Source organism: Panthera tigris, chromosome C1 (genome assembly GCF_018350195.1).
Source record: "Panthera tigris isolate Pti1 chromosome C1, P.tigris_Pti1_mat1.1, whole genome shotgun sequence".
In the NCBI taxonomy this organism is placed as follows: domain Eukaryota; kingdom Metazoa; phylum Chordata; class Mammalia; order Carnivora; family Felidae; genus Panthera; species Panthera tigris.
The window spans coordinates 105,374,743-105,386,991 of record NC_056667.1 but is presented as its reverse complement, the minus strand read 5'-3'; the positions used below and the strand labels follow the sequence as shown (position 1 = coordinate 105,386,991).

Genomic DNA, 12,249 nt, shown 5'->3' with positions numbered 1-12,249 from the left:
CTCTGAGCTGCCAGCACAGAGCCCAACGTGGGGCTCGAACTCACAAACACTGAGATCATGACCTGAGTCGAAGTCGGAGGCCCAACCGACTGAACCACCCAGGCGCCCCAGTAATAAATTTATTCTTAACTCCAGGACATCTTTACTTCTTAAATTTATTTATCTTTTGTTAAATGGGTTAGAATATATTATTTGATTCTTTTTTATTTTTTTATTTAAAAAAAAAAATTTTTTTTTTTAACGTTTGTTTATTTTTGAGACAGAGAGAGAGAGCATGAATGGGGGAGGATCAGAGAGAGAGGGAGACACAGAATCGGAAGCAGACTCCAGGCTCTGAGCCATCAGCCCAGAGCCCGACGCGGGGCTCGAACTCACGGACCGTGAGATCGCAAGATCACAACCTGAGCTGAAGTCGGACGCTTAACCGACTGAGCCACCCAGGCGCCCCTCTTTTTTATTTTTTAAAGATTTTATTTTTCAAGTAATCTCTACACACAATGTGGGGCTTGAACTCACAATCCCAAGATCAAGAGTTACATGCTATACTATAGACTGAGCCAGCCAGGCACCCCAGGATAGAACATTTTAAAAATGTAACTTAACTAAGATCCAGGAGGCAAAGCAGCTTGTCCAAGGATTCACACTGAATTGGCAAATAACTCACTACATACAAGTATAAAAAGAAATCAGGCCTTTCCAGGAAGATCAATTCACCCACCTGATGAAAAAAGTAGGTAACAGCAAGGTCATTGTCATTTAAGAGGATTTCTTCTTCTGTCGTAAAAAGCCACTTTCGAATGGTCAGGCAGGTGCCTGGCACAGCTGATGTGTAATTCTGGACGTAGAGTTTATGAGGAAATTCATTAGGTGCCAGCTTACGTACTGAAGAAAAGACCAAAAAAATAAAAAATAAAAATAAAAAAGAAAGCTAGAAGATTAAAGATATATAAGGAATTTCCCTAGCATAAACTGTGTAAAGCAGACTAAGAATGGCAGGCTATCCTTAACCAGAACATCAGGTTAGATCCATCAAGCAGCCTGCTATGGGACCACAAAATAACCATTTCTCTACCCAAATGTATCCCTTCTAACTATGACTATGGCCAATTAAGTCTTAAACTGACTGAAATCTATCACCTGTATGACACATCCTTCAGTTAACATGCAGACTGGGCAGACAGCATCTATTCCAAAGTCAATTAAAATATCTTATCTATTATCTGGTAAGTTACAGTGATGTCCACTGAACATCTTTAAGGCAAGCCTCTCCTCTTACCCAGCTATGGAGCAATCAGAGTCTCTCATGTGGCAATTCCCTTGTTTGTTAAGAGCTGAAAGGCTCTCCCCAATCCCCATCCCCAACTCTAAGACATTCGTCAAAGTGAAAAATGTTTCTGAGTAACGTTTCTTCCTCTTCCTAACAATGCACAGGCAGGATAAAACACTATCACATTTAATTTCTATATTGCTTTTCTTAAGAAAGGCTCAGAGTTTTTTCTTCTTTTGATGCTTACTTGACTTTGTAACACTGCAAAAAACAGATTTAATATTTCCCATTTTATTTCTTAACTAAAGCTTAGAAAAAAAGGATAAGATTAGAATCCAAGTGCCCGGTTCCCTAGCAATCCTTTGTAACATTTATATCTGCCTAGTTAGACCACAGGGAGTTGGGAAGATGAAGAATAATAAAAAGATGGCTGCTTCACGGAGAATCAACCTAGTTTTATCTTGACCAGGGATGGCAAGGTCTGATCAATCAATATTATCTGTTGTTTCTGGCCTTAGCCCCATGTATATGTAATGTGGAAAAGACCCATAAACTATAGGAAATCTATGTCATTCATAGCAAGCACTCAGACTTCCTCCCTTTTGTGATCTCAATGCAACCAATGTGGCCACCATCCCTAGCTTTTATAAAATAACATGAGAAACTTCCTGCCAACATGCAATGAAATTTCCTAGAAAGAGAATGTATATTTACATGGAAACTTAAATATATGCATCAACGCAAAGACTTTTAAGTAATGTATCTTTTTCTGACTCCTGAAAATAAAAAGCTATTCTTAACTATCTACAAAAAGCATAAAGTACACCAAAATAAGTTGTGGCTAGATAGAACATCCCTCTTTTTGGCTATTTCATTGGAATATATTACTTTTGAACCCCTGATTTAAAAGAAGTTCATGAAGTATCTGTTTCAGTGCTAGGTATAAGTAAGTTATACTTACAAAAGAGGAAAAAGGATCATCAGTGATCAGACACCTTTTTGACTTGGGCTTAATAAGATTTGCCTGGTCTGCTTGTGGGAGACAGTCCTAATGAGTGTGATCTCCCCTTGCCTTCAAGCTCTTCTTCTCTAAGCAAACAGTTTCAGTCTGACGGCTTCCGGGAGCTTCAGTCTGATAGTATTAGAATAAAATACTCACAAACAAAACTCAGTATTAGGCTACTGATACTTACCAAAGGAATGATTGATCACTTCAAATAAGGCAAAGTAATTCACCGTTGTACTGTCCATGCCAACCTTTGCTGCAATAGCCTATAAGTAAACAGGATAGATTGGTTTCAGGGTAACTAAATCAGACAAACTATGGGAAAAGACAGGTGTGTGCATGTGCAGGGGGGAGAAGGGAGGAGTTTTGCCATCTCAGCTTCACATGAACTAAATTCATGGTCTATACCTTTTCTTTTTATATGTATGTGTGCACATACTCATGCATACATATATATGACATAAAAGGGGGAAAATACCTATATTTGACCGAAATAGATATAATCTCTAAATATGAGTTTCCATGTCCAATTCAAGCTAATAAGCTATCCTTAAATATCATCTTCCTTCTCTGAAATATGATTTCATCCCACAAAAAGTCTTTTTTAACAGCACTTACAAGTAATGTGCTTCACAAGAACAGACCTTAAGAAGAAAATAAATTCTTAAATATCCAGTCTCATACATGTAACCTACATTTATATTTATTTATTTGTTTGTTTATTTATTTATTTTCATTCAACCTACATTTAATACAGGCTGTTAATAATCGCTTCTCGGCCTTTTGGCTAAGATCAAGTGTAATACAGGCTGTTAACATGCAAAATCTTTATCTTTGGTTCTTGAGCCGAAAAGAGTTTGTCAATTTTGTTCATGCTTCACAAATTGTTCTTATTTATTTTTTGGATGATCCATGCCTCAGGCTGAGGATCTCCATTTCCTAAGAATTACCATCATTGATATCGACATGAAAACAGCAAAATGTTGTAACAGAGACATATTAAACAAGTATCAGTCCTCCTCTCTAGGAGCTAATATGACAAAAAGCAATTGAAAGATTCCACGTACAAATAAAACTAAAATTACAAATGACAACAAAACTCAAAAAACACAAAATAGTACCACAATTTCTTTTCAAGATCAATCCCAATATAAATAAGGTATTAATTGAACAAAATACAATTGTGGAATGTCAGTGGCTCAGTAGACCAAGTATAATTATACCATTCTCATTCTCATCCCTGATGACACTATAAACGTTCTAAGTTACCATTCTTTACTGCAGTGAATGGAAACTGAAATGCTCTCTGGGGTTGGAAAATGGTTTATAGCTACAAGTCTCAGTAAGCGGATGAGGAGAAAAGTGCTGCTCCTCACCAAAAGGCCTTGCTAGAGACAATTTGGGGGCGAGAGGCAGAAACAAAGAATACAAAACAAAAACATGAGCAACCTGTAAAATTAACATTTTCCTTGCAATCACTTCACCCTTTTATAATTTCAGAAATACCTTGAATTCTGCACATACCCTTTGCCATGGTATACAGTACATGAGCAAATGTATGGGGAACATATTGTTTGCTACAAAGGAACAATAAACATTAATATCCAGAAACCTGTTAGTCTCCCTGAAAATCTTGATCACATCAGGATTAAAGACAAAAAGGCCTAGGCCTAAAAGCAATGATTATATCTAGCACCCAGATCATGATCTTTAAATGTAATTTCTCACTGAAAGAAACCAGGACTCCTTGAGGGAAGTGGCTGATTATAGATCTAGGATAGGAAATACACAAAGATGAGGCCAGAACACCTTGTTGTACCAAAAAGCAAGGATGCTATCATAAACAAGTAAGTTGCATCAGAAGAATACAGGAGCAGATATGAAGGAGCTTCCACTGGCCAGAGATGAAACAATGTGAGCATCAAAGATGATACACATGATTGATTAAATAATACTGAATGTCTAAAACCCACAAATACTAAAGTAAAATAAAAATAACATAAAATAAAATAAAAATAAAATAAAATAAAAATATCTCATTGGATATCATTGGAATCACCAACATCACACTCCAATGCCAACATTACACTCTGAAAATTGGCAATTAAAAAAATTAAATATTTATCCTCTCTTTCCTACAAACTGTATTTTAGGATAACTATATACATAGCCTTAGTTGGTAAGGAAAAGTTCTGTATAGAAAAATTCTACCTAACAAATATGAAGAAATGACAGAATTAATGAAATTACTGGTTAAGGCAGCAATCATCAGTGTATACACTCATCTGATTACAGGCCAATGGGGAATTTTACAATAGAGAGCCCAGGTTATCACCATCTAAATAAATGCACCGATTAATCTCAGTATCACTAAAAATGGGACAACCAGACAGATACTGTGTACCTCCTGAAAGCAATAGGAAAGATATATCTCACCAGTTAGGAAGTATTCTTATAAAAAAGCTGAACCTACTCGAGCTCTCTAGAGAAAACTTCCATTCATGCAGAATGTAAGGAGATGGACATATTAAATGATGCACATAAAAATAAATAGATAAATTCAGAATGTGGGACACTGTACAACACAGACCCAATTTCTGCAACAAACTAATAACATCTAAATAAAAAAGGTGAGGAAGGGAAGGGAAGCTGCTTATATTCAAACAAACATAAAAACTGGGGCGACTGGGCGGCTTAGTCAGCTAAACATCCAACTTCGACTCAGGTCATGATCTCATGGCTCGTGGCTTCGAGCCCCATACTGGGCTCTCTGCTGTCAGCACGGAGCCTGGAGCCTGCTTCAGATCCTCTGTCTCCCTCTCTCTCTCTGTCCCTCCCCTGCTCGTGTTCTCTCTCTCTCTCAAAAATAAACATTAAAAACAAAGATAAAAAACAAACCTTGTTTAGATCCAGATTTTAACAAACAATAAAAAATCATTTTTAGACAGCTGGAAATATTGGACTATGGATTTGTTATTAGTTAATGCCAAGGAAATACTGTTAACTTTTTAGGTCTGATAATGGCTTTTGTCTTTATGTAAAAAGAATGCCTTTATTTTTTAGAAATTTATACTGAAATCTATACAGGCCCAATAAAATGGAATTTGCTTTAACATATTTAAACAGGGGCACCTGGGTCGCTCAGTCAGGTAAGCATCCTGACTCTTGATTTCAGCTCAGGTCATGATCGTGGGTTTGTGGGTTCAAGCCCTGCCTTGGGCTCCGTGCTGACAGTGCAGAGCCTGCTTGGGATTCTCTCTCTACCCCTCTCTCTTTGCCCCTCCCCCACTTGTGCATGCTAGCTCTCTCTAAATAAACATTTAAAAAAAATAAAACATTTAAACAAAGGAAAAGAAAAAAAAGATACACGTATAATGCAAATGTGGCAAAATCTTGATGGTTATTAAATATGAATGATGCGTAAATGGAGGTCCACTGTACTGTTCTGTTTATATTAAAGTTTTCTACAATTAAAAAGAAGCAGGGCTGGAGCGCCTGAGTGTCTCAGTTAGTTAAGCATCTAACTCTTGACTTTGGCTCAGGTCATGATGATCTCACAGTTCATGAGTTTGAGCCCTGTGTCAGGCTCTGTGCTGAGAGTGCCGAGTCTGCTAGAGATTCTCTCTCTGCCCTTCCCCCACTGGCACTATCTCTCAAAATAAATAAATAAACTTAAAAAAAAAAAAAAAAAAAGAAAGAAAAGAAAGGGAGGGGTGGCGCTAATTTCAACCACTACGACCCAGGATACATACTGTACTTTTCTTTAAAGGAGGGCAAAGTACTTTCACATTAATAACAACATCAGTAGTAGTAGCTCACATTTAATAAATTATGTGCCAGATAGCCCAAGCACTTTATTAACTCATTTCATCCATCCTCCTTAGCTTCATACCATCCAATGTTGAGTCTACTTGTTCAAGTTTAATTTACCTGATACACTTGGTCTGTAGTACTGTTCTTTTTAACCCTGACTGTAACTGTTGTTCCATCTGGTAATGCTACTCTCAGTTCTACGTCGGACACACCATTGTAGTTCTGTGGGAAAAGACACAGAGACATAATTTGTAACTCAGCATATCCTCACTCTCCTTATAACATGCTGACTAAGCAACAATCTAAACATGTGATAGAAAGTTAAGTTCCAACGAAAAGGGGAAAAAGACACCTTAAAGTCAATACATTTTACAAGTCAGAAAGCTGACTTCAGGCTGCAGCAAAAGTTAACCTTTAAGATGAACAGGGAGGAAAGAAACATGTTAAAGCCAGTGTGTCCACATTTCAAAATGGAACACTTGTGTGAGGCAGTCTAGGTCAAATACAGATGACATTTTTGGCCTACTTCCAAACATTCAGAACTCACCATTGAGAAAAGAAAACAACTGGAAGCAGTAGTTTTGACAAAAATTCTCTGGGTTTAAATGGTTAGGCATGCTAGATTGGCTCAAGTAGTGTTAAGTTCCTCCCTGAACTCAGAAGGAATCGTGACACCTCTGACAGGAAAAATGGATGAAAGGCAGGAATCTGAGTTAACGTGATGCCTAGTTTTCTTCGAAAGAGTAAACAATTCTTATCCCTTAATTCAGAAGATCCTTCTTTCTTATTGCTTTTGATGATTAATACATTCCTCTAGCTTGTAAGTTTGATTAGAGAGAAACTATTGAGGAGCAAGTCCATCTTCGTTTATCACTTAAAAAATGGTGCTATCTATTGTCTAAAACCATCCTAAGCATTAACTATAAGCACTTGTCTGCAAGAAATTTATAACCTAGTTGAGAAAATAAGACATACACATATAAAATAACTAGTAGATAACGTACTATTTAATATAGCAGCATTACATATTCATTCTTCTATTCAATTAGTATTTATTAAGCACCTCTAATATGCTTGACATTATTGTAAGGCACTGGGAATACAAAGATGGCCAAGATTTAGTTCTTGGTCCAGAGCTCTAATGTATAATACCATGGTGACCAGAATTAACAATACTGTAACGTATACTTGAAATTTGCCAGGAGGGTAGATTTTAAGTGCTCTCACCACACGAAAGAAAGAAAGAAAGAAAGAAAGAAAGAAAGAAAGAAAGAAAGAAAGAAAGAAAGAAAGAAAGAAAGAAAGAAAGAAAGAAAAAGAAAGGAAGAAAGGAAGGAAGGAAGGAAGGAAGGAAGGAAGGAAAAGAAAATGGTAACTATGAGGTAATGGATAGGTTCATTAGCTTGACTGTTGTGATCTTTCACAATGTATACGTACATCAAAACATCAAGTTGTACACCTCAAATATAGATGATTCTTATTTGTCAATTCTAACTCAATAAGGCTAGAAAAAAAGACTTAGCTCTTACCTACAGGTAGTTCACACTGTAGTGAACTAAAAATATAAAGTAATAATTTGATTATATGTACACAAAATGGGAGAATAGGATAGCAACAAGGTGATGATTGAGTGGTCTGACTGCAAAAGTTCCTAAACCAAAGACTTGAGGGACACCTGAGTGGCTCAGTCAGTTGAGCGTCCAACTTCAGCTCAGGTCATGATCTCATGGTTTATGAGTTTGAGTCCTGCATCAGGCTCTGTGCTGACAGTGCAGAGCCCACTTTGGATTCTCTGTCTCCCTCTCTCTCTCTCTGCCCCTCCCCAATCACGCAGGCTCTTAAAAAAAAAAAAAAAAAAGATAAAGATAAAGAAAAACCAAGGACTTGAGTATCAGGGAAGGCTATGCAAAGAGAAAGTGAACCAAGCGCTAGGTCTTAAAAGATAAGCAGGATGCTAAGTGAAATAAGCCATACAGAGAAAGACAGATACCATATGGTTTCACTCTTATGTGGATCCTGAGAAACATAACAGAAACCCATGGGGGAGGGGAAGGAAAAAAAAAAAAAAAAAAGAGGTTAGAGTGGGAGAGAGCCAAAGCATTAGAGACTGTTAAAAACTGAGAACAAACTGAGGGTTGATGGGGGGTGGGAGGGAGGGCAGGGTGGGAGGGAGGGCAGGGTGGGTGATGGGTATTGAGGAGGGCACCTTTTGGGATGAGCACTGGGTGTTGTATGGAAACCAATTTGACAGTAAATTTCATATATTAAAAAATAAAAAAAATAAAAATTAAAAAAAAAAAAAAAAAAAAAAAAAAAAGATAAGCAGGATACATAAGAAAGGCAACTTGAAAAAAAAAACGGTCATTGGGGGAATTTACAGCAATTCAACCTGTAATTGACATCTTTATCCCCCGCCCGCAAGGAGCCAAGGGGTGAACAGTCATTGTGGGGAGTATTTACCTACCTCATCTGATTCTGATAGGAATTCCTGCATGATGTCACTCTCACCAATGACACGTATTGAGCATACTGTAGAAAACAAAAATTGAATCTGGCGTGAGACCCTAAAATGGAGACTTTAAAGTCAACAATGTATCAAGGTTTAAGTATAAATCATCAGTAGCAGGCAATGCTGAGGTGGTCATTCCTGATGTATAACACATTAAGGCACAACAAACATTCATATAAATATGAACCACAACAGAGGAAAATTAGGATGTTCAAAGATGTAGCTTGCTAAAAACATTATACATAGCCAAATGAAGTCATTCAAAATAACACTTCAGTAAATCTAACTTTGCAGTCTCATGTGAACGAAGACCAAGCCAGACAACAGAGCTAGGGTAAGGTCAATCAGGAATAAAGCAAACACAAAACTGAAATACAGAAGGAAAAATGTATACTTGGTCTACCTAGGAACGAGGCCAGTCAGAGAACCATAAGCAGTTAAAAACACTTTGGGAAAAATGGGTAGGTAATTAAGTATTAAGCTCAGCGCATCTTCTCACCTCACTGACTTAAGCTTCAAAACAACAACCTTTAAAAGGAAGGAAGGAAGGAAGGAAGGAAGGAAGGAAGGAAGGAAGGAAGGAAAGTAGCTAATTGTCTAAATCTAAGAAAGTTAATTTCCTGACACTCTCATGAGGATAATGAGTTATACTGATGACTTCACTTCATTTTATTAAAAAAATTTATACCCTTTTCATTTCCCAAGGGCTGTGTTTAGAGGCCATTCCATGTTAGAAAAAAGCTAAAAACAGATGAGGAAGTCTCACTACCTTCTACAGGGGAAACAGTTTTTCTTCAGGGATAAGGCTCTCCACTAAAATTTTAAAAAATTCAACTAGGTCAATTAGTTCTTACACAAGGACACAGAATTAATAAATATCACATAAGACTATTTTTCTATTAAATTAGTATTTTAAAGAGAAGCCTGTTGCACAACTGGCAAATTATATAACTCTATAATGGAGCGAAGCAAGGTGTCTTCTCTGAGCCACAAAATGAACTATCTTATTCCGGAGATCTGGGTCATTTCTCCTTGACTTTCCGATAACCAAATGTTTCAGCATCCATATCCACAAACTCCTGATGTACTATTTGGAAGTCCTGAGATAACAAGTAAAGTTTCAATACTTCCACCTATAACCTGCTTAGATCAAGGGGACTTTAGAGATCCACAACTTGGCAAACCTATCCATGGACAACTGTAAGAGGAAAAAGGACTTTTCAAGTAGGATATGCCAGTGAACTAAGAGTCATTTCAATAAAAATGTTTTAAACACAGCCCACTTAGTTGCCAAATCAATTCAGCATGTTGATGAGTAGGTCTGTACGTGTTTGCTGGCAAATAACATAACCCAATAAAGGTCCCTAATACATCAAAAACTAATTATGCATTTTTCTGTTTTTAAGTGCTCAGCAAGTCAATAACATAGGCTATTAATCCTTGTATTGGACATTTCAGTTTTGGCTTCAAAGCTCAGATCATTCAACACCAATGGTCAGAAATTTGATTTACTTTCACTATTCAGTTTCAGGAAACTTAGCCATGCGGTTTAAGAGTTGCAACACATACCTAGAATCCAAGTCTACTTAAGGTAGTAGCATTTAATAGGCCAACTTACCTTTTTCTAGATATTCTTCCAACCCCCGACGTCGGGCATCTAATTGCTGTTCTGATAAAGAGAATGGCCACTTCCCTGGAAGTCGGGGAAATGTAAAGTTGGCAAACTCTCTCTTCAGGTTCTGGTGTAGGATAGCAAACTCCCGGTACCGCTTAGAACACAGCTGCCTCCCTGCCATATAAACATTGTATACCTGGTGAGGGGGAAGAACAAAAAAAAAAAAAAAAAAAAAAAAAAAAAAAAACAAACAAACAAACAAACAAACAAAAACAAAAAACAAAAAAAGCCTACTTACTACCAATTAAATCACAGAATCATCTAAAGTCAAGCTCAGGCTGATACTGGTGAGGTATATTCTGCTATGCACTTAACAGAGAACATGTTAAAGGTCACTGTCAAGTAAGGCTTACTTTCAATAAGCATGCCAGAAATGATGTGGACAACAGAGTGCTACTCTTTTCAAGTGGCCCATAATCTAATTTTTGCTATTAAAATTACCTCCAACACAGTGCTTTCAATATCTTCAAAGACAATTTTCAGCTTTTAAGCGTGGATCTTTATTTTTAGAAAGTTAAAAGTCATTCAAAGCCAATGGTAACTCTAGTGAATGAATAAGCAAGCAAATTTGGAGAGAGATGGATGTACAAAACGAAGGTGGATTATAAAGCATTGTGACTGATATTTGTGTGTGGTCCAAACTTCTAAAGGAATGTCTAAAAATGATGTAACAGTGGCATTTTGTTAGCAAAAGGTTTCTGTGGCAAAAACTCCTTTCCTGAAGTCAGGTATCCTTAGTTTTGCTCTTCCTTAAAATCGGGTTAACAAAAAGTGAAATAAACGTATTCTAAGGACCATCTTGTAATAACAAAGAGTTAATAATCCTCATGAAGAAACAGTTAGAGATTTTTGTTTATTGTTCATAGATGCCTGCCAAACTTTTAGAACAGGGTCTGGAACATAGCAGGGAGTCAGTAAGTATTTGATGAAGAAATTAATGCATATATGTGAAGTTTCTGAGTATGCACCCACATAAAGGAAAGTCTTGAATATGTACCCTCATAAAGTGACGGAATGTGTAATCCAAAAACATCTAATAATCCAAGTTACCCTATATTCTCAGAACATATCAAATTAGGCAGAGATGGGAAAAAAAGGCCCCAAATCACATTTACTGGTTTTGCAAAAATCATTCTGAATTTTAAATGTGCACAAAACAGATCATCTACACATGGAATCAAGAGTTAATCACTGAGAATGTGTGGGCCAAAGCCTTCCCTTAAAGCTCAAAAAGAATCTTTACCATGCTTCTGTGATTTAGGAAGTATGAGTTAAATGCAAAAATAAAATAATTTACTCATTCAAGACTCCTCTCCCATAACTCTCCAACTATGATTCCTCCCCCAATTAAAGGCAAAATCTCTAATCACTATGAAACAGTCTCCAGGGATGTGTATGATCCTGATCAATGAGCTTTCTTCCTGTGATTATCACTCAAAGTTGTGACTGTCTGTGATGAAGCACATATATTACCAAAGTATTCCCATCACTTCCTCCTGAAGTACAAATGCATAAGAAAACAAGAGTCTCTTTACACAACACCACCTGTTCTCTTTGGAGCAGGCAGTCTTAAAAAAATTTTTTTTTAATGTTTATTTTTGAGAGAGAGAGAGAGGGAGAGAGAGATGGAAACACAAACTCTGAAGTAGGCTCCAGGCTCTGAGCTGTCAACACAGAGCCCGACACGGGGCTCAAACTCACAAACCATGAGATCATGCCTTGAGCCGAAGTTGGACACTCACCCAACTGAGCCACCTAGGCACCCCTGGAGCAGGCAGTCTTAAGAAGTCTTATTCAGTTTGGTCTTATATACTTCCATCTCAAACTAAACTATCCAAATTTCTCACTAATATCACCATTCCTTTGCTTAAAAAGCAAGTCCGCAATACTATAGGTGATATGTATCAGCCTGAATTCCTCATACAATGAAGAAAGGAAGGGAGGTAAAACTAGTTAGTGACACTGCCGGCTCAAAGATC

The 12,249-nt window shown here is 37.1% G+C and overlaps 1 protein-coding gene and 1 pseudogene across 1 annotated transcript in view; one reads left to right on the top strand and one right to left on the bottom strand.

The window, feature by feature from the left end:
- Positions 1 to 12,249, bottom strand: part of SNX27 (sorting nexin 27) — a 70,368-nt gene that overhangs the window by 16,432 nt on the left and 41,687 nt on the right. The window contains exons 3-7 of the mRNA XM_042994123.1: positions 10,214 to 10,406; positions 8,551 to 8,615; positions 6,204 to 6,308; positions 2,461 to 2,539; positions 719 to 882 (exon numbers count right to left, since the gene is read on the bottom strand). Of these exons, the coding sequence (XP_042850057.1) occupies positions 719 to 882; positions 2,461 to 2,539; positions 6,204 to 6,308; positions 8,551 to 8,615; positions 10,214 to 10,406 (606 nt within the window). The remainder of the gene's footprint in view (positions 1 to 718; positions 883 to 2,460; positions 2,540 to 6,203; positions 6,309 to 8,550; positions 8,616 to 10,213; positions 10,407 to 12,249) is intronic.
- LOC122241573 lies at positions 3,041 to 3,188 on the top strand (annotated as a pseudogene).